General features: G+C 36.4%; 1 protein-coding gene across 1 annotated transcript; it reads right to left on the bottom strand.

Annotated features, from left to right (window-relative positions):
* Nucleotides 1-11,760: 11,760 nt before the first annotated feature.
* On the bottom strand, nucleotides 11,761-21,038 carry GIMD1 (GIMAP family P-loop NTPase domain containing 1). Its single transcript, XM_006727175.2, has 2 exons — nucleotides 20,661-21,038; nucleotides 11,761-12,059 (listed from the first exon to the last, which is right to left on the bottom strand). The coding sequence occupies exons 1-2, from the start codon at nucleotides 21,036-21,038 to the stop codon at nucleotides 11,799-11,801; spliced, it is 639 nt and encodes a 212-aa protein (XP_006727238.2). The 3' UTR covers nucleotides 11,761-11,798.
* Between the last annotated feature and the right edge of the window lie 1,208 nt (nucleotides 21,039-22,246).

Genomic DNA, 22,246 nt, shown 5'->3' with positions numbered 1-22,246 from the left:
CCAGCCTGATCTCTTTACTAATGATGAGTGTGTAGCTACATACAAAGGAGCTCCCTTTCAGGTGAAAGGGAAAGGAGTGTGTAGGGCTCAAACTATGACCAACAGTGGAATAAAATAAAATACTTCATTTACTGAACTACATTGGAGAAAACTTTAATAACAATAAAAAGAAATATATTTGTCACTTGTACCTAAAATATAACTGGCTTTTTTGTGTGTTATTTCTCTTGCAGACTTGACTAGTCTTTTAATCAGGTATATATTGTTTTTAATCGGTTAGAGAAACACTACATTTTTACATACGGTTTTTGCTCCTTTATAACATAGGAAGGAAATCACCTATGTTTTGTGATGATTTATTTTTTAGCAGGGATATTGGTTAGCAGATTGTTTTTCTTGATACATTTAGATAACTTGAAACTAAATGACCATTTAGTTTCCTATTTGGAGGCACATGGTACATGAAATTTTAAGCCCTTGGATTTTTAGTATATTGTGAATCTGTATTATAGATGTCTTCTCCTCTTCAGAAATGACAAGTTAGAATTTTTGTCAAGCTTATTAGCTAGTCATATTGTAATAATACTGAAAATGACCAACTGTCATAAAAGATAGGAGACGTGGCATTTTAACATTATTGCTGTTGCTCACCAAAGTAATCAGACCTGTATATTTAAGGTGACTTTTTTAAAAGAATGAAATTTTCCACTGTGTACTGAACTTTTTCTTTCCATTTGGCAAAGTAGTAATACATTTTGATAAATATAAAGAATAAATACATTGCAAAGTGTTGCCAATGCAGTTTCCAATAAATTGATAAAAACAGCAGTCTACTTTTTTTATTCTAGGTGATTATAAAGATTCTTTGGCTACCTAATTAAAGATTATTTGTAGGTTTTTACTTTTAGAAGAGCATTTAAGATTGATATATTTTGCTTTTTCATGTACTATCATTACTATTAATATATTAAAAGAAATTGTTATCAAAGTCAATGTACATATATATTAAGGTGTCAAATGCCTATTTTTCACTCATCTTAACAGATATTGTAGGAACAATGAAAATTAACTTAGGAATTAGGAGCTTTCAAGTTCACCAGCCTTGAGATGATGCCTGATGATTTGGGCTACCGAAAAGAAATGCATCTGTGGAGGTAGGAGTGTAGATACTATTTAAAATAAAAATTACACAATATTCTAGCTGTTTATAGCCTCTGATGGAGAAGCAAAACAAAAAAATTTAAAACAACCGTGCATGCCAGGTTCTAAAAGGTATAATTAAATTTCGTTTATTGAAGTCCATGGAGTTCTGGTAGGCCAGTTTTATCTTCTTTCTGAAAAACTAAATAACAAACATCAATAACAACTGTTGACAACTAAACACAAATGAATGTCAGAAGTTATTTTGTACTCAGGATATATTATTCTTTTGGAAATAAGACTATGACAAAGTCTTGTGATTCTGTATTTTCCAATTTTTCCCAATTATATTAAATTTAAATTAAAGAATGTTTCAACTACTTAGTTGAAATATTTATTCCCAATTTTTATTTACTTTTTTTAAGATTTTTTTTTTTTTGGGGGGCGCCTGGGTGGCTCAGTTGGTTAAGCGACTGCCTTCGGCTCAGGTCATGATCCTGGAGTCTCCGGATCGAGTCCCGCATCGGGCTCCCTGCTCGGCAGGGAGTCTGCTTCTCCCTCTGACCCTCCCCCGTCTCATATGCTCTCTCTCTTTCATTCTCTCTCTCATAAATAAATAAAATCTTTAAAAAAAAAAAAAAAAGATTTTTTTTTTTTTTTTTTTTTTTGAGAGAAAGAGATTACGAGCAGGGGAGGAGGATAGAGGGAGAAGCAGACTCACCGGTGAGCAGGGAGCCCAATGCAGGACTCATCCTAGGACCCTGGGATCATGACCCAAGCCAAAGGCAGACACTTAACTGACTGAACCACCTAGGCGCCCAATTCCCAATTTTTAAAGTTACATAAAACATTACTCAATCAAGTTATCAATGCAGCACCATTATTAGTCATTGTTTTTATAGAAAAATAATTGATTTGTATTGCTGGGATGAGAGAGCTCTTATGGAACTAACGACAAAAATGGCATTGTTCATGAACTAGACATAAACCTTTTGGCTTTGGTATTCAGCCCTTTAAAGATTTCAACAGTAGGAGATGGTGTTAGGTCACAGCCTAAACAGTTGGTACCTCTTGACTTTTATTTATGTTTTGTGAACTAAACCAGGAAAAAAAAAAAGTTGACCCTACCCCAAGATGCTTTCTTTTTTTTTTTTTAAAGATTTTATTTTTATTTATTTGACAGAGAGATAGAGAGAACAAGTACGCAGAGAGGCAGGCAGAGGGAGAGGGAGAAGCAGGCTCCCCGCTGAGCAGGGAGCCCGATGCGGGGCTCGATCCCAGGACCCTGGGATCATGACCCGAGCCGAAGGCAGCCGCTTAACCGACTGAGCCACCCAGGCGCCCCTCCAAGATGCTTTCTTATGCAAGGTTGGCGTACTATCTTACAGTGAATGTTGGGAGTACTAACTTTTCTTATATTTAGAAATTCCATGTGTACTATTCTTTTGAGATGAGTCATTTTCAGGACCTGTTGATTTTAATACAAAATTGAAAATGTTTTCCCCTGCTTGCTTTTACCAAGAACATTAAGTACTGTATGGATACAAGAACATTAAGTGCCCACCAAACAGATACTTCGTTGTTGCTTTTTAAAAATATGTAAATTCCTATTTAGACTATTTACAAAATATTCAAAGTAACTCCTGGAAGTTTAATAGCATGTCAGCAAGATAGAGGGTGTGGATAGGGCCTTGTAGAGCAACATTAGTGACTTTAACCAGGTTTCAGAGTCTTTGCCTTGGCTTTGCAGGATCAAAAACCTGCATTTGTAGATGACTCTCAGAGATGCTAATATATCCATAGAGCTTAGTATTGGTTTTGAAGCCAAATTACCTAGTTTTGATTCCTGGCTCTACAACTTAAATGTGTGTGTGAGCTGGGGCAACTGCTTAGCCTTTATATACTTTACTCCCCTCATTTAAGGTGGGTATAATGAAGTACTTATCTCAGAGTTATGAAGGTTGTGGGAGTTAGTACCCACAGAGTACTTAAAACAATTTCTAGGATATAATATATATTATTGTAATACCCGTTCATGGTAGGGATGCTCCTTTTCCAGAAACTAGTGTTCTTGAGATTTCCTGAGAAGTTGAATTCTTGTTCAGAACATTACATAGTGTATATGAAGCCCCAAGAGGCTGGGGCCCTGTTTCTCAGTAGACCTGATTGTCCCTCATACCAGATGTAGTATCTCTTCCCTTGCTGGAGATGTTCCTTACTGCATTACTGAAATTTTCTCTTATCCACGTGCTCCCACTGACGTCTGTTGTTTAGATATTTAGATACTGCCCATCCCTGTTCATTGATGCCCTTTGATTGGTTTAGTATTAATGATAGTTTTAAAAAGTTTTGCAATTTTCTTTTTTTTTTTTTTAAGATTTTATTTATTTATTTGAGGGGGGGCGGAGAGCATGAACAGGGGGAGAGGCAGAGGGAGAAGCAGACTTCCTGCTGAGCAGGGAGCCTGATGTGGGGCTCAATCCCAGAACCCTGGAATCACAACCTGAGCTGAAGGCAGATGCTTAACTGAGCCACCCAGGCACCCTTAGTTTTATAATTTTCTTAGACCAGGAAGACAATATTTCTCACTGTTGTGTTTTCAGTTTAATATAAATAGAAGCAATTCTATTTTTAAGTTCTTGGTCAGTAGGGAAGCACTTCACTCTTTTTTTTTTTTTAATATTTATTTATCCATGAGAGACAGAAAAGGAAGCAGAGGCAGAGGGAGAAGCGGGCTCCCCACTGATCAGGGAGCCCAACAGTGGGGCTCGATCCCAGGACCCCGAGACCACGACCCGAGCCGGAGGCAGACGCCCAACCGACTCGGAAGCACTTCACTCTTGAGTTTAACAGGAGCATTAAAGGGACATGAGTATACCTCAGCTTTCCAGGGAAATTTATATGTTATGCCTTTAAAAATACAAAAAGAACAGAAGTACTCAGTATTAACTGTGTACTTTAGCTACATAAATTGTGACACAAGTTCTGGTTCTAAGCGCTTTTGCAACAGTGTGAAGACTAAAACTTTATCACCAAGATACCAAATAAAAACTAGGGAGGAAAATTAATGTAACTCAACTAACAATAATACTACAAATTGCTGTCCTGTGGAGAAAGCTCTACTCTTCAAAATTTCAATTAGGGAATAAACCATGCCCTTCAACAAAAGTTAGGGGGATGTATTAATAATACCTCTCTGCTCTCGTGGATTTTATTATAGGATTATTACTAAGATATGTAGTGCTTTATAGCTAAAAAGTACTTTTACACATCTTACCTATTTCTTAACTCCATAGAATTAGACCAGCCATTTTATTTTACCCCAAAGAACCAACAGAAAAGTTAAAAAAGTACCTGTGCTAAGGTATAACTAGCTGAAACCTAGATCTTCTTCCAACTCTTAGTAATCCTGTGCTCTTCTCCATTACAATATACTTTCTTCCATGTCAGTTAAATGTCATATGGTTTCTTTTATTTGGGTGAGAAGCAACTGCTTTGTTTAAACTTTAGGGAAGGATAGTGATAAAGTCCCTAGACTCTAGTAGTTCACGTAAGGAGATTAGGATGACTCCATTAGTGGAGTATTTTAAGAGATTCTAAAGGTAGAGGCGAGATCGTTAAATACTCCTTTGGAGTGGTTAGTTACAAAGATAATTTATCAACTTTTTTCTTTTTGTTGCAGAAGTTCTTAGGAAGAACCTGTTGGTAAAACCAGGCTGCTGCGGCTGGCAGCAGTTGCCTTTTTAAGTAATGCACTGTTGAGGGCACTGATCTGACAGTCCATCCCAAAAGCCAACCTGTGAGAGAGGTCACTAAATTCCAGATAGATAGATAGATAGTCAATATATTTATTTAATCCAGGAGCAATTCTATAGTGAGGCCTCATTTGCAGTACTACTTGGATGATAACCCCAAAATGTGCAGTAATAAAAGAAGGATAGCTGCTGATGGCTAATACGCCTCTATACAAAACCAGATCGTCAGATACCAACTTGTTGGAATAGAAAAGAGTGACTTACACATTCTTGCTTACTGTACTTTTTATAGTTACGGTTTTTCCTTTGGCTAAGTCTTGGCAGAGGTGATTCATAGGGGTATAACTCCAAAAAAAATTTGGAAATAGGACCCAGAACAATGAAATAATTGCTGGTTTGAAAGTGAGCCATCTGGAATTTCAGAGTGTGAATTAATTATTGTAGATTATATTTTTTCACCCTTATGTATTCCCTTGTTTATTTTTTTCCTTCCCCTTCCTTACTCCCACCTCCCCTCCTGAATACACTATTCCCAGTTCTCTGGATTTTTGAGTAAAATATGTGTGTGTTATTTTATGTCTTCATCAACATATTTCCTATCTGGCAGGCTATTGTCCTTAGCAACAGCAGCAGAAACAAGCCTGGGGCTCAATAATTGCAAGAAATCCTTTTTTAATGAAGGGGCTAGCTACTCTTCTTGCCTTTCCCATTGCTACATAATACCTAATACTGTTCAAATAGTAATTATTAACGTCTGCTCATTTCTACAATGACGTTTTTGTGATAAGCCTTCTTCGGAAGGCTGCTCTAACAAAGTTTTACTTTTGTTTTTGTAAATTGCCTCATTAGAATATTATACATCCCAGTAGAGAAATGCTCTCAAGATATATGCATCCACTTAACTTTTCAGCTCTAAGATTGCATATTTGGCTGATACTTGTTAATTTAAAACCCATTCAGCTTTTTACACCTGGGGAATTTGGAAAGAATAGTGCGGGAGTTATCCAAAATCAACACCACAATTTGATTTCTCTTTGAAAAAGATTAAGAAAAATGCAAACTGAAAGTCACTTTCAATAGGTTTAGCAAAAGAGAATGATGTTGGTAGAAATAACTTTTTTCTGTAACCTTAGTTTTCATATAAAAGAATAACATTTTCTCTTAAAAGAGCACATGCTTTGAAAAAAACTTCAGGTGCTTGTGAAGACACTAATTTTTTTAAAGTTTGAGAATTTGGGAAATAGCAGTGCCACTTAAAAACATCAGCCTTTTTGTAAAGAATTAGAATATGCCTGAAAATCAGTAGAACAGAGTAAGCAAATTCTTTATGGAAAACATGGCACAGGATGGATTTTAAAGAAAGTCTGAAGTTACTAATTGAGGTAATATATTTAGGAGAATAAACCTAGTAAAGGTCAGAGCCAGTGAGTATTAGGGCTGAATCACCAATGCCCCAAGATGGTATGTGCTAATGAGAGTCTAACCCCAGATGCACAAAAATATCAAATATACTATTTTCCAGTCCTCCAAAATGTTCAAAACACTTTCAAATACAAAGTTCAGTAGAGGCTTTTGTCTTCCAGGTGCAAATAGTGTACAGATTGGGCTGAAGGGATATAAGGAAAGATTGCAAATTATAGACTAATGGAATAGGTGGTGGGATACCAAAGATGAACTTTCTGGACATCGTTTCTTTTACCTAGAGCTAGTTTAGGTTGCATGGTTCTTTTGTTGCAAGTTGTAATTATCTCCAGTTACGGTAAGTTTATTCAGTGGTTACACGTGTACAGTCATCCCCCAAAAGCCAAATATCCCAACTTCCGGTAGAGTACAGCACAGCAACAAGATGTTCACTTCTGTGTCTTGCATTCTTGTGATTCAGCTACCCCACTACCAGCTAAAAAATTGGTTCTCTACATCCGCTATGCTGATTATTATGAGGTGTTAGGATTACTGCTGCATAATGGTACATGGAAGAACATGTCTAGAATTTAATGCCTCTTGGATACTGTGCTAGAATTAAGAGTATATTAGGAGTATATATAACACACTAACTAGAAAGATGCGGGAAGATGAAAACAGTGGTAAGGAATGGACCTAATATTTCTATATTAAGTTAAAAGAGATAAGGATAAACTACCGGGAATGGTCAATGTAATTGGTAAGAAAGGACTTTTGAACAGAGGGGGCAATCTGTTAGGGAAGTCTTGAGTTAAATGTCTTAGCAAAATCTGGTAATGGGAAAAGAAAAGCATTCCAAAGCCCTCTTCCGTAAGGAGGACCTGGGAAGGATATAAGGATACGGAGGAAATGAAAGTGTTCTAAAGGTCTATTTTAGTAGGTGAGGGCATGATGCTGTGTGGAAGGGAAGTTCTTGGCTAGAGAAATAGTTGTTACCTTGTTATCACACAATAGTGCTTGATTCTGAATCAGGAACAAGGAAATAATCCTTAATGCACATCAGTTAGAATAGAACTTTCAAGTTACCAAGGATCAGCAAAGCTGATTTGGTAAAGGAAAAGAAAAATGCAGGAAATACAGTAATATAAAATAAGGGAAAATGAAGAAACATCTTATATGCTTGCATGGGAGAATTTAATATCATAAAATACCATTTTTCATAAACAAAAAATTTTTTTAATTAGAAAAAAAAATCTGAAAAAATACATAAGTGAATGCCTGAGAGTATCCAGAAAAGTGTTTTAAAATAACCAAAACAAGAGAAACTTGTTCTAGATGTCAAGGAATAACATAAAGACATTTTGATTAAATCATTCTGGTATTGACAGTAATATAAAATAGATAATGGAAAGAAACAAGAATCCAGAACAGATCCAGAAATAGATACAGGAGATAGCTCTCTCTATATATCTACCTACCTCTGTCTCTGTTTTTCTTTCTTCAGTAGGAAAAGGATGAATTATTTGATAAATAGAGAAAATATAATTGGTTACACATCTGGAAGGAAATGAAACTAAAAGTGTATCTTGTATCATGTACATAGAAATATATGAGTATAAGAAAATTCACAAATTTTGTTTGGCAGAAGTTCTCATAAAGTTAAGGGATAAATAATAGAATTAAAAAAAAAAAACATAAAAGACAGATGGAAGACTAATATCTATAGTATACATAGAACTCTTCTATTTTGCCAAGCAGGGAGTGTTAAAAAAATATTCAATGACACTTGTTAAAGATGGTAAGGCAGACTTTATTCAGGACCATCAAGATAGGTATAAGGACTACTGCAGAGATTGGGCTCAACTCCCAGTGTAGCATAGGCAACGGAGAATTTACAGCCAAGGAGCAGGGTGGGGATCAGGGTCACTTGGGTTGGTGGAGAATTAGCAACCTGATCAGATATTGAGAGTGAGAGGGTTCTGGTTAAACTGACCTACCAGAGTTCTTGCTGAGACCAGATTTTACAAGGAAGTGCATAGGTGGGGCTAGGAGAAGTTTAAGCCTTAAAAAGTGTTGGTCAAGCAAAGAATCATGTAAGAAGTAATCCAGTAGAAAATTGATAAAAAGGACAAAGAATGTAAAGAGGCAATTCATAGAAGAGTAAATCTAAATGAGCAACATGCTTATAGAGATACTCCCAATAGTAGTCTGGGAAATGCAAATTAATGTAACATGATTTTACATTTATCAAATGGGTGTTAGTAGGTATTTTAGATGATAACACTGATTGATGACAAGAATATAGGGAAAGAGTACTCAAACGTTGGTGAAAAAATTTCTTACAATATGAAAAGAAATTGGGTAAGATATATTGAACTTAAATTGTATGTACACTTCAACCCAGAAACTCCACTCTTGGGAATATAACTTACAGGAAAAAAGTCAATATTATATAAAAATACATATACAGGAATAGTTGTTGAAGCATGACTTTGGGTGGCAGAAAACTGGAATGCACATCAATAGAGAAGTAGTTGCACAGATTGTTACAAATACACTGAAGTGTTAAAAGGGGTGAATTTAAGTTACATTTTAGAGTTGAAGGAATTTTAATGAGGTGGTATTAAGTGAAAAAAAAGATGCTGTAGAGAGTATAATATGAAAATTTTTTTTAAAAAAAAACAGAAGTCAGGGCACCTGGGTGGCTTAGTTGATTAAGCATCCAGCTCTTGATTTCAGCTCAGGTCGTGATCTCAAGGTCATAGGACTGAGCCCTGCATTAGGCTCTGCGCTGAGTGTGGAACCTGCTTAAGATTCTCTCTCTCTCTCTGCCCTTTCCCTCCCCACCTCAAAAATAAGTTAAATAAATAAATAAAAATAAAAAGACAAAAGTCCTCCATATGCTTATATGTATATGTGTACTCTGTGTGTGTGATTACTTGGACATGCAGAAAATAGGAATGGTGCATATCATGCTCTTTGTTGACATAAGCTCCATCTAATTGGCTGATGTGCATGAGGAGAAGGAGAGATGGAAGAGGAGAGAGGTAATGGCGAACCAAAAAAGCAAAATACAAGACTACTAAAAGAAAGTAAAATATGTTATATGATCACATTTAGGGAGTTATGTATATATACATATATATGCAAATCTAAAATAATTGAAGGAAGAACATCACAGAAGTCTTCCTCTTTGAAACTGGAGGCACCTTCCCTCTATTAATTTTTAACACCATGCCAGCCTCAAAGATCTTGAACCCTTAATGTTCTGTACAACCTATCTTTCCTGAAACTAGTATTAATGTTCTAGAAGAGTTAGCTGACATCACATGAATGAAGAATATGAAGGACTTAAAATGTGAATTTTCCCCTCTCTTCACCACTTACTTCAGTTTCAGCTTCTCAGCCTCAAATCTCTTTTTCTGGGGGCGCTTGGGTGGCTCAGTTGGTTAAGCGTCTGCGTTTGGCTCAGGTCATGATCTCAGGGTCCTGGGATCGAGCCCCACATCCGGCTCCCTGCTCAGCGGGGAGCCTGCTTCTTTCTCTGCCTCTGCTTCTCTTCCCCAGCTTGTGCTCACTCTCTCAAATAAATAAATTAATTAATCTAAAAATATATATATATATATTTTTTTTTTCTGTCACCAAGTGGCCAACCCTTAGGGAAGTGTCAGTGCCCATTTAGTTCTTAAATCAGCTCCTTTGTTGAAGCTCTCACTTTACAGTCCTGGACCCATGATAGAAGGGCCCCTGAAGAGAAATAAAGAGAGACATTATTTCAAGTTGGAATTTGAATTACACTTTCCCATAGAAGCATTTTCTAAATTTTGGTTCTAGGCTTTCTAATACCGTTTGTGCTAGAGTTCAGGTAAAATTAAGCACTAAGTAGGCTTTTGAGGCCTTTCCTGGGAGAATAATCACCAGCTATAATCTTATTTCTAATAGGAAATACAGTGTATTGCACGCTTAAAAAATATGAAACCAAGCTGTTGGTAAATTAGGAACTATCTTAGTGAAAGAATTTTATAAATTATAAAGCTCATGTACAAATGTTGAACATAAGGGTGATCCAGTTTTGATTTGGTGGTGGTCTTGGCAGTTATGATTGACTAGAATTATTTTCCTTCAATCCTCACTGCTGCCTTTGAGACCATCCTGGAGCTCTCTCCTAAGCCAAAGTGACTAACCTTAAAAGGTGGAGAAGCCTCTTCTTCAGTCAAGGCTTTATTCATTTTGGGTTATTACAGTTGTTACCCTTGTTTCTGCTGCAGGGCTAGGCTCTGAATTTTTACCTACATTTCCAACCCTAAATAGGAACCACAGGTCATAAGAAGGTGGAAAAGAAAGTTAACATTTATTGAGCATCTAACTGTGAGCCAAGTTGTTTAATCATTATAGTAACTATCAAGTAGATATTCCAAATGAGGATTTCACAGGATTAAATAATTTTCCTTGTCTAGCATCAAGTAAGTAGTGGAGCTAGTTTTTAAAATATAGGTAATAATTTTTCATTTTAACTTTTATTTAAATATAACAGATACACTAAACAGTTTATGAATCAGAAGTGTTCGTTGTTGAATTTTCACAAAGTGAAAACTCTGAAACCAACCTCCAGGTCAAAAAATGAAACATTGCCAGAATCTCAGAAGCTGCCCAGTGCATGCTCATTATCCTCTCCCCAAGAGTGACCACTCCTGATTTCTAACACTTCTAACATCAGAGTAGTTTATATTACATCAGTTTTGACTGTTTTTGAACTTTATACAAATGGGATCATACAACATATGATTTGACTATTTTATGTCTGGCTTCTTTCAACTTTCTGTTTGGGCAGTTCATTGATATTGTTACATGCAGTTGTAGTTTGCTTATTCTCATTACTGTGTAATACTCCGTTGTGTGAATATACCTCAATTTGCTTATGCATTTTACTATTAATGGACATTTGGATAATTTCCAATAGCTAATTAGCTATTATGAGTAGTACTGCTATGAGCATTCTTGTACACACATATATTTTAGTGCACAAATGTACACCTTTCTGCTGAATGTATATTTAGGAGGGCAATCGCTGTGTCACAGGATTTGCATTAGGAGTCTTGATTACTTTATATTTTTCTTAACTGCCAAACAGTTGTCCAAAAGTGGTTATACCAATGTACACTCTCCCCAGCTGCCTATGGGAGTTCTGAGAGTCCTCATCCATTCTAACAGAGGCACTTTTTTTTTTAAAGATTTTTATTTTTATTTATTTGACTGAGAGACAGTGAGAGAGGGAACACAAGCAGGGGGAGTAGGAGAGGGAGAAGCAGCTTCTCGCCGAGTAGGGAGCCCAATGCGGGGCTCGATCCCAGGACCCTGGGATCACGACCCCAGGACCCTGGGATCACGACCTGAGCCGAAGGCAGACGCTTAATGACTGAGCCACCCAGGTGCCCCTAACAGAGGCATTTGGAAACAAGGTTTCTGACTCTAAAATCCAATGTCATTATGTTACTTTAAATTTTATTTAAAGGTAAGAACTTGGTAACAATTTTCTTTTATAAATTCCATGATTCTTTCTAAGATTTTTATTCTTTGTTCATTAAGTGAGTTTCCTTTTTTATACTGGAAAATGTATCTGTGCTGAATAGAATTTAGCAAGGTTAGCAGTGTATCGGAGGCCTCATGCAAATATTTATCTTCACTGAACCCAGCCTCTTCTATTTTCTCTGCATGGGTGAAAAGAATGGCAGTGTAATTCTTCCAAGCATGTCCCAGAAGTTCCTGAAAGAAATAAGAAGTTAAATGGCTATTTGCCTTGGCCTATATTCCTCAAACACAAGTAAAGGAGTTATTATGGTCCAACATAGACAGTCAACAGATCTGGATGTCATTATGTTACTAAAAGCTGATATATGTAATGGGAAGTGAAGACGGGGTCAAATAATGTAAGTAAATGGAGAAAGATGGGTGGATTTTGTAAAAAAAAAAAAAAAAAAAAAAAAGGAGGGGGCTGTATTTCTACATTTTATTTTGCTCTTATAATTTATAAATTATAAGAGCAAAATTCAGAACTGTATATTATTAATGCTGCATATGATACAATTTCATTTACAACATTCAGCAATAATTTATATTTACCTGCCAACCTGAAGCTGTTAGAACCACAATTCCTTTAAGTCAAAGGACTTTGGCCAAGGGAATTGTCATATCTTTTTTTATAGGAATGTTTGTTATTATCATAACTAAAAGTATCCTCTGAGGATTTATAATTACATAATCTGGTTACAATCTATTGATTAATCAGATGACATGTAATGGAAAAGCTAAGATCAAACTACATTTAGTGATTTGGAACAACTACAAAATACCACTGTGATTTGCATCCTCTTCACGTGCCTAGAATCAAGCCCAGTTTATCAGATGACTTCCTCTAATGTGGTTGAAAAACATCAAAGACTGGTATTCCTTTGGTTAGTAATATGTGGAAGTTGGTTATGGAATAATGTCTTTTTTGATTAGTGAAAATAAGCTGATATAAAATGGAAGTGACGGGATGTGGCAAATTGTTCACACAATATGAAAGGTGTCTAGAAATAACCATTTAACATTTTTAATATTTCAAAAGTTATATGAAATCATGACATTGTGAAAGTAAAATGACATTCCCTTCATTCCAAATATTCTCGTTACCATTATATTTTCAAAGGTGCTACCGGTTTATAATAGCAAACTTGGAATTTAGACCCTCACCATCATCTCAGATAGAAGGTTTAAAGTATTACTTATTTCTGAGTCCTCAGAAAAATATAAAATACTTAGGAATAAATATAACAAGAAATATCCAGGACCTCTAGTAATCAGAAGAAAGAAAGAAGAAAGAACAACTAATATTTAGTGCTAGGTATTATGCTGGGCACTTTACAGGCTTTATCCTTTTGAAATTCAACATAATGCTTTGTGGGAGATAGTATCAGTACAAACTCTGGTTTAAAAAAATCTTAAAAAATTGAAAGACAGTTTGGGGAACTATTTTCAATGTATATAACAAATGTGGGATTGGTATTTATAAGACTGAAAAACTGAAAATGAAAGGAAGAGAGAAAGGGAGAGAGATGAAGGAAGGAAGAATCAAGACATGTAAATAATATGGAAATATGGCAACTGTGGGACAATATATTTAAACTTAAACATCTCGAGACCATGGTTACCAATTATAATTCCTAATATAGTTTGTCATTTATCAGAGCTATGTATTTACACATTTATCTCTGTACCTTGACCATGAGCTTTTGGAAGGCAGAGTCTGTCTTCCTATATCAATCGAAGCCTTTAGCACATTGTAAACTCTCAGTAGAAATTGGTTGGATTAATCTGTAATTTGGACCCTCACCATCATCTCATACAGAAGGTTTAGGGTTTTATTTATTTGTTTTGAGTCTTCGGTTTTGAAGTTTAATCTTTGGGACACAAAATTTACCTTCCTATAAAATTTCTCTTTTGTTCTATAGTTCATTCTCATGGATTTGCATGTAGTCTGCACTTTCTCTTTTGCATTCAGAAAGACTCTCTCAATGAATAAGTCCAAAATTTTTCCTCATATCTGTTTAAAATTTGTCTACACCATAGAATAATTGTATATTTCTGATTCTCCTAAAAGTGCCCTGCCTGAAGAAAATCTGAACTGAAGTTTCAAGATCAGTACATTAAATGAATAATTATTTTTAACAGATTCTAAACTTTACAAAAGAATTTTTAAAAAGGTACTTTAATTGGTATATTCTTATGTGCCGTCAAAACACAAATTAGCAAAATTTAAATTAACCCAACTTTTAAAGACGATAGCTCTTTGTAAATCTAAGTATATGTGTAATGTCAACATCACATTTTAGGTAATAGTGACATAGCAAAATTTGTCATGCTCAGCATGTTGTAACATATTTCTTGTGAGAGAAGATCAGAGAGTCACAAAATAAAGTGGTGTTATGGTTTGAATTGTGTACCCCCTCCAAACTCATATGTTGAAATCCTAACTTCTAGTACCTCAGAATGTGACTTTATTTGGCAATAGGGTTGTTGCCAGTGTAATTAGTCAAGTTAAGGCCACTAATGCAATACGATTGGTGTCCTTATAAAACAGAGAATTATGGACAAAGATATGAATACAGAGAAAAATGCCATGTAAAGATAAAGACAGTCATCCATAAGCCAAGGACAGAACCCTTGGGTAGAGTCTTCACTTACAGCCCACGGAAGGAACTAATCCTGCTAATGTTCATTTCAGATTCCTAGCCTCTGAAAGTGAGGGGTAATAAATTTGTGTTGCTTACAAGCCACCCAGGTAGTGAACCTTGTTCTGGCAGCCTAGCAAATTAATACAAATAGTTGAAAAATTAATGAAGTGCTAAATAGATCTATTTTCTGGGAATAAAAAGATTCCTGGGTTATGTGCATCAGAACCACTTGAGATGCTTGCTACAAATGTGTCAGAATCTTTAGGGATGGAACCTGGGAATTTGAATTTTAAAAAGAATTCCAGGTGATTTATTCCTTCTGCAAATATTTATTGAGGGTTACTTTGTTCCAGGGACACAGTGGACCATGACATACACTTTTCTGCTTATGTCTAGTGGAGATTCTTTTGTACTAACTTAGAACTGAGGAAGAGGGGCAGACAGGAAAGAAAATACTTTCCATTTGTTGTAATTGCAGGTGTTGTGATAGAAAATATATTGGTGCTATAGAGGCAGACATTTGGCCCAGTTTGGGGTGGGGGTGGAAAGTGAGGTAAAGGGAGGAGTCAGGAGAAGTTTCTAGCATGTGATGATGCCTTGAGCATAGGAATCAACAAGAGAGTCATGGGGCAGTGAAGACATACCAAGTAAAGAGAGTGATTGAGCCTTATTGGGGATTGTGTAGTATTGGGACTTTACTTCTATATAGTTATTGATCCTTGAACATTCTTGTCTCTGAAAGTTTCTCAAATTTAGAGCTAGTTCTGATATTCACCCAGTACATTATTAATGTGTTTATTTTGATTGTCATAATATTGAAATGTGTGTTACAAGTTAATAAATAGACACTACCCTTAACTTCTTGAGGGCTACCCCCAGGTCTACCCCATGGGTTTTGGTTGATGCATGAACCACATTTGTCATTAAATATTTTTAAAACATCACCATAATAAAAATTCATGCTAAATAAACTGGTCCAAGCGATCCCTTCCTGAGTTATATATTATAATAGAATTCTTCTTTTGCTAGGTTAGTACTTATTGCATTCAATGGTATAACTTTCACAGTATGTCTTTAGTTCCTGGTTTTCTGGGTTGTAACATTAACACATTCCCTTTTTGTCTCCACCAGACATTTCCTATACTTTAAACTGTAATAACATTCAGGAAAAATGAGTTAAACCACCTAAGGAAAATAGATTTGTAAGCTCGGCACTACTTACAAGTTCATGTGTTCAGCCACTGGGAAGTTTTTACATGTTGATAATTATTTATGAAAGGATGCTCATGTCCTAAACTGTGAGGGAAATTGCACTTTTGAATTACTGCCAGAAATAGAAGAGAATGGTTGATTGAGCTTATAATCTTTAGATTGATTTTTGGCCAGAAAATAGTTGACTATTTGAAAATAGTGTCACTTGGTGTATAGTCATCATGTTAGTGGCCAAACGTGTTCTCTATGGACCCAGAGAAAGAATAATCACAGTTGATTGATACCTCACATAAAAATCCAAGAGTAAGATAAGTTAATGTAAGTTATCTGGTGTTAATAATTTAAATATAGTACTAAGCTAGATGGAAATTTTACAATCAATCACAAATTGTTTGGTTTCAGAGTGCTAATGGGTATGAGTCCATCTAGTCCTTTTGGGACAGCTCGTTAGGATATAAACTTTGTTTTCTAGGAATTATGTTCATTTTCCCAGGACCTCACCAGCCCTGCCCCATTTGTTTGTGGTTGATGAAATCATAGCATCTGGACTTTTTAGGGGGAATTTTTTAAAAAGCCAACTATTACATCAACTGAGAAAAAAAATTATCATGGAACAGGACAATAAGGACCATTCTTTATATTTCAGACTATTCCTTTACTCTCATCCCACTTAAAGCACCACATTTCCTTCTCCAAGAGCTGAATGATAAGACCTTGTTAGATCAGATTCAGTGAATATTCAGCCTTACAGATCTTCTGTCCAAATTGCCTTATTTTACAGAAGGGGATATCGTGACATGTGATGTTAAATGGCCAAAGCCACATAGCTGATTGTTGGCAGGCCTGGGCCTATAACAGAGGTCCCCTACCTGCCCGGACATGTCCTTCCCACTAACTTGGAGCTTCTCACTTTAACCTTTACTAAACCAGTGAATTTTCTTCCCAGATTTTTTTTCTAAATTAATAGGGAAGTTCTTATACATCAGGGCTGTGTAAATTTGATTTCACTCTGATTTTCTTCTGAAGCCTATCAAGATAATCCTGAAGAAGGTTACAAATAATATGTCCTAATTTTAGCATAAGACAAAACTAACAATAAAATTATAATGGCTGTAGCTGACATTTAGTGTACACTCGTCTTGTGCTAGTGCCTGAGTTAATTTACTGTTATGTTATTATGAAATTAGTCCTGAAAATAACCCAGTCAAGTAGACACTATTATTTTTCCCAATTTACCAATGAAGAGATTGAAATTTAGAGAAGCTGCTTGCCCAAGGTCATAAAGCAAATAAGTAACTAAGTAGGAGCTTGAACACAAGTATAACTTACTCTAGAGCCCATGCTCTTAACCTCTATAATAGATTGCTCATGTCTAGTAATTCGTTTGAATACTCATCACAATTTGCGTAGTGACAATAACAATAAAAATGTTAACAATGATAGTAGCTTTCTGTGAATCTACTATTAGTCAGGCACAATGCACAGTCCCATTACATTCATTAAACATAACCCTTAAAACTCTTCAACATAGGTAAAATTATTCTCATTTTATAAGTGAGGAACTGAAGCCAAGAAACTCATAGTAACATTTATAGGCTTATTTTTCAACTAAATTCTATCCAACAACTAAGCCCATTATCTTCATTAAGTATTTTCAGGCCTTGCATTGGCCTTTCTGAGCCTTTTGTATACACACCCACCTATAACATCAATATTTGAGTTGTTCATTCTAAATAAAAAATATCTCCTTGAAGCCTGATTATGTACAGTAATAATACATGGTACCATGATAGTGGAAAGAATTTGGACTTAAGTCAATTCCTGGATTCAGTTCCTAGTGCAGTTTGGCTGCTTGCTAGCACTTTTCTTAAGGTGACTTTATTCTGTTTTCTCTTATTCACTATTTGTGGATTTTTAAGTAACATTCAAATGATATTCAGATAATATTTAGATGAATCATGCCCTTTATTTCCCAATTTTGGGAAGATGACTCACTGACATCTCCACCATTTTGCTGTAAATTATGAAGGCCTAACATAAATAAAGAAAAAAGGATCATTTGGGGAAATGTTTCATTTGTCATAGCTGGCAGCCTATAACCCCTCTAAAAAATATTAGAGCACAAATTAAAAGAGATATTTAAAGAGACCATAGGGAGGTACAGGAAAAAAGAGGTCACTTCTCTGGCATTGGCTTTGTAGGTTCCTTCCATGGCAGGTACGAGTGCCCCCAGAAAGGAGGAAAGGAAAAGGGAGAAGGCAGATATTCCATTCCCCATTTTGCATAAGCCAGGAAGAAAAAGAAATCCAGGGTGTGTCTGGAACCAGAGGACCTTAACAACTCCTTGCTCTTCCTAACAGCTGTTGGTCCTGTTGAATATTCAGACATTCTGCAGCTGCTTCCAATCTGTGAGCACATCCAGATGGCTGCCACCAGTAACTGAAGCACCTTCAGGAAGAAGGTCATAAACAGCCAGCTTGTGCATAGGCGATCTTCAACCAAAAATTATGATAGAAGCCCAGAATAGGACTGCAGTGCCTCTCAGGGGTCATGGGCCCCTCTGAAGCTTACTAAATCTTGGCTGCTGAGTTTTCCTGGGAGGGAAAAGATATTTATTTAGAAAAAAAAATTCTGGATCTGAGTTTTACTCTAGCCCATCTCCTCTCTGCCTTTAAGTCATGAACTGGACACTGAATTAAGAAGGCAGTGCTAAGAGAAGGTGGCTGTATGCCAGGTACTTTTAAAAAGATCAGAGTCATGTATGAATCAAATTCACTTGTATAAAAAAAATTAGGGGATTACAATAGAGTTCTATATCCTAAAACTGGAAAAAAAATCTATTTTTAAAATGTATGTCTTGTATTTTTTTTATTTTTTTAAAAAGATTTTTTATTTATTTATTTGGCAGAGAGAGCACAAAAAGGGGGAGCGGCAGGCAGAGGGAAAGGGAGAAGTAGACTCACCGCTGAGCAGGGAGCCTGATGCGGGGCTCAACCCCAGGACCCTGGGATCATAACCTGAGCCGAAGGCAGACACTTAACTGACTGAGCCACCCAGGCACCCCTAAAATGTATGTCTTTTAAAATACCCTTTTCAGCTAAGCATAGGACCACCATAGAGAAAAATTTAGAGACATGTGGAGAGAGATTAGTTTTTGAGAAATATTTGTACATTTACTGAATTTACTGAGTTATATCCATCTGTACCTTCAACTAAATGTTTATTTAATAACAGCTTTAAATGAACTTTAAAACTTATTTAAAAAATTACACTGATGGAATGGCAACAGGTTTTCCCCCACTTGATTTCTACCAGAAATATTGTTTGAAATGCAGGCTTTAATAGTTTAGGGGAGGTTTGTGGGCTTTCTTAGATTCCACATTGTTTCTTAATTGCAATCATCTTCTCTTCTTTACTTTTGCACAGCATGTCCTTAACTTTTCAGGAGTTGGATGATGAGGAATATTTTTTATACTCTTGTCACCCTAATTTTTTCTGCTAGTTTGTTGTGATTTCACATATGGCTTTTTTTTTTTCATTTTTAAAAACATGCACAATTACTGAAAAAAAAGTGTGTCTGTCATTTAGAACAATCTTATGCCTTTACTAGTTAAAGGGAAAAAATATTTCTCTGAATCTAAGTATACTATCTTTCTAAGTATAACAGATCCTATATCGATGTGATCAGAAATTGGGCCAAAAGAAGAGTAGCATTTATACAGATTCTTGAATGAAAAATGTCTGCTTTCTATTCTCCCTGTAGTTTACCTGTGGAGCTTCTAGTAATGATGAGTTCTCTTATCTCGGTGACTTAATGAGGCTACTGAGTAATACTAGTCAAGTCCAGCAGTTAAATTTAGGTGGCTCCAGACTAGAGAATCAAGAGATTGAGTAGAATGGAGCAGCTCAATGAGCAGTTTCCAGGAATTGTTGGTTATAGATGGACCTGGTTCATATATGTGTGTACCATATGCAAGTATTACTCCCTCCATCTCCTAGTTATAGCCATACTCAGAACCCCTCCCCATTCCAAGGTCCTTACCTAGACTGGCTGAACAAGCTTCCAACTTAGTGACTTCTAATAAATGAACAAACAAACATGGATGGACCACTTGGCAAAGGTGGCATATGTTATTCATGTTCACACTGAGGTCCCTGTGGTCTTTTCTTGGCTACAGTGGATCAGTTGCTGACCCTACAGATGATGAGGCACTCAGAGCATCTGAAATTCCTGATTTCTTTCCTATAAATAAAGTATAGTTCACCATGATGTAAGTCACAGTGAAACCTGCTTTCCCCCAGGCTACATTATACTACTTTGGCACTTAACGCATTGTCTTATACTTGTTTATTTATTTGTCTCTTCTACACTGTTAAGTTTTTTGAGGACAGGACTCGTATATTGTTCACCAATCATTAAGCTCTGTGTAAGTACCTGATACAGTTTTCAATGACTGAATCAGTGAATGAACACACATTTGTTGCAAGTTTTAGTAGTTCTTAAACTTTGCCATTTTTAAAAAAAATATATGGAAAATTTATACAAATGCGGGTATGCAGGTTCTACTCTTGAAATTCTGTTTCAGTAGGGCTTAGATGAATATGCATTTTTAACAACAGCCCAGTTGATTCTGAAGCAGATAGTCTGGAGGCCACATTTACAAACTCATTCAGGGGTTAGTTAACCTCTGAAGTCTAGCATCTTATTTGGGGGTGGGAGGGTTTGTCTGTGACATAGTTGTAAAATGACTAACTGAATTCCTCTAAAGGAAATTGTCAAAATGACTCTTGATAGGAAAAATCAAGTAATTTTTACCATTTCTATTTGACCAACACTTGTTTTAAACTTGCTCTAACCTACTCTTTTCAGCAGATTGTCATAGGATAATGTCCTCCAAATAGAAGTAATGGCATTAGTGTAATTGCCTTTTTGTATTACCTGAATCATCTGGACTGAGGAAGATGCTTCCTGTCCGCAGAGAGGCACGTCTGCTCTCTGGACCAGCAGCGCAAGATGGAGACCCTCTTGCCCGAAGTGATGTGCCAGGGCCTCCTTGACCTCCTGTTTCAACCTGCTGTGTGGATAACCAGGAGTGTCCAACACCTGGATCTGCAGGGTTATCTCTTGCCCTCCTCGACGCATGAAGCCACAGAGGTGACAACTGCGGCCTAGACAACAATCTTTGGTTACAGAACATGGAGAAAAGCTGCTGTGGAAGTCTGTGCTTCCCAGAAGAATGTTCCCAGCAGAACTTTTTCCACTCTGAGTCATGCCAAAGAGGGCCAAGTTGATGATCATCTTGTTGGAGTCTGTCATGTCTGTGGGTAAACAAAGGTTCAGCATAAGCAGTTAGGCTTCTATATTCACCCAATGTAAGGCTTTTTACGTGGCCTGGAGCACTGCTGGTACTACTTTTGGCTTACTTACCCCTCATTCATAGTGCCTAAAGCATGGAGGAGTGCTCCACTAAAGTGGAGACACCCCAGTGACAGTGGGAAGATTGAAATAATATTGGTAGTTTGCAGTGGGAGAGGAGAGAAAAGTCAAATATAGATAAGGAAGAGATGAGGAAGCAATAATTGCAGGAAAATGAGGGGAAGAAAAACCAAATTACATGAAGATAATGTAAACCATCTTTAGGAGGAATATGTTAACTCATCAATGTGGCAGGTGAGTCGGTTTAGCAATGGGTGCTGAGTTTTCTGAGTTCATTCAAAAGACTAGCAGCAGTATTTGAAAATCAATCACTCTTGGAGGAGAAGAAGGAACAGAAGAGTGGAAGAAATGGATCTTTCTGGCATGTTAAATAACATCACCTACTTCCCCACCTCCCCACCCCTGGAATACACAAGTGGCATCTGCAAAAAATTATCTTTCCTGACTTCCTGAATGTTGTCTCCTGTGAAACATGAATACTGTTAAAGAAGATTTCTGTTTTTGTTTACTATTTTTTTACAACCAGGCAACATTCTGATGAAAATGAGAACTGCTTGTAATTTTTGTTCTGAAATAATTAATAAATCATTTTCATGGTCTACCATGGTAACTTAATTGGCTTTTGAATAAAGGAAGTAAAGCCCAACACATTGTGTAGCTCAGTTAGGAGGGAGGAGAATCTTGGGAGAATCTATTCCATTTACAGCACCCCTAAAATGGAGGTAATCTTTTGTGTAGAACATAAGCATTTTAAGGTCATTGATCATTTTCATTAGATCAGTACAACAGAGCTACAGGCCAATTGCCAAATGAACTCAACCTGCTGATTCAGAAGTAAGGACATTTAATTAAAATTGCATATTTACTATTTTTGCTTATAACTTGTACTTCTATTATTCAGTTTTATGTACCTCTGGCCTTTCTTGTCCTCTATTGCCCCTCACCCCAAACTCCCTAGACTCTACTATGAACATTTTGAAGGAACCTCACACCCTCACACAAAAGACACTCATTTTTGGAGCCCCTCAAGGTGACCCCAGTTTACCCAGCTCATTCAGCTGTGTTGGCTGAGCCAAAGTCACTCAGAT

This window comes from Leptonychotes weddellii, chromosome 2 (genome assembly GCF_054177405.1).
Source record: "Leptonychotes weddellii isolate Sample4059 chromosome 2, ASM5417740v2, whole genome shotgun sequence".
In the NCBI taxonomy this organism is placed as follows: domain Eukaryota; kingdom Metazoa; phylum Chordata; class Mammalia; order Carnivora; family Phocidae; genus Leptonychotes; species Leptonychotes weddellii.
Note: the sequence above shows the minus strand (reverse complement) of the source record. Positions and strands in the feature narration are given on the sequence as shown.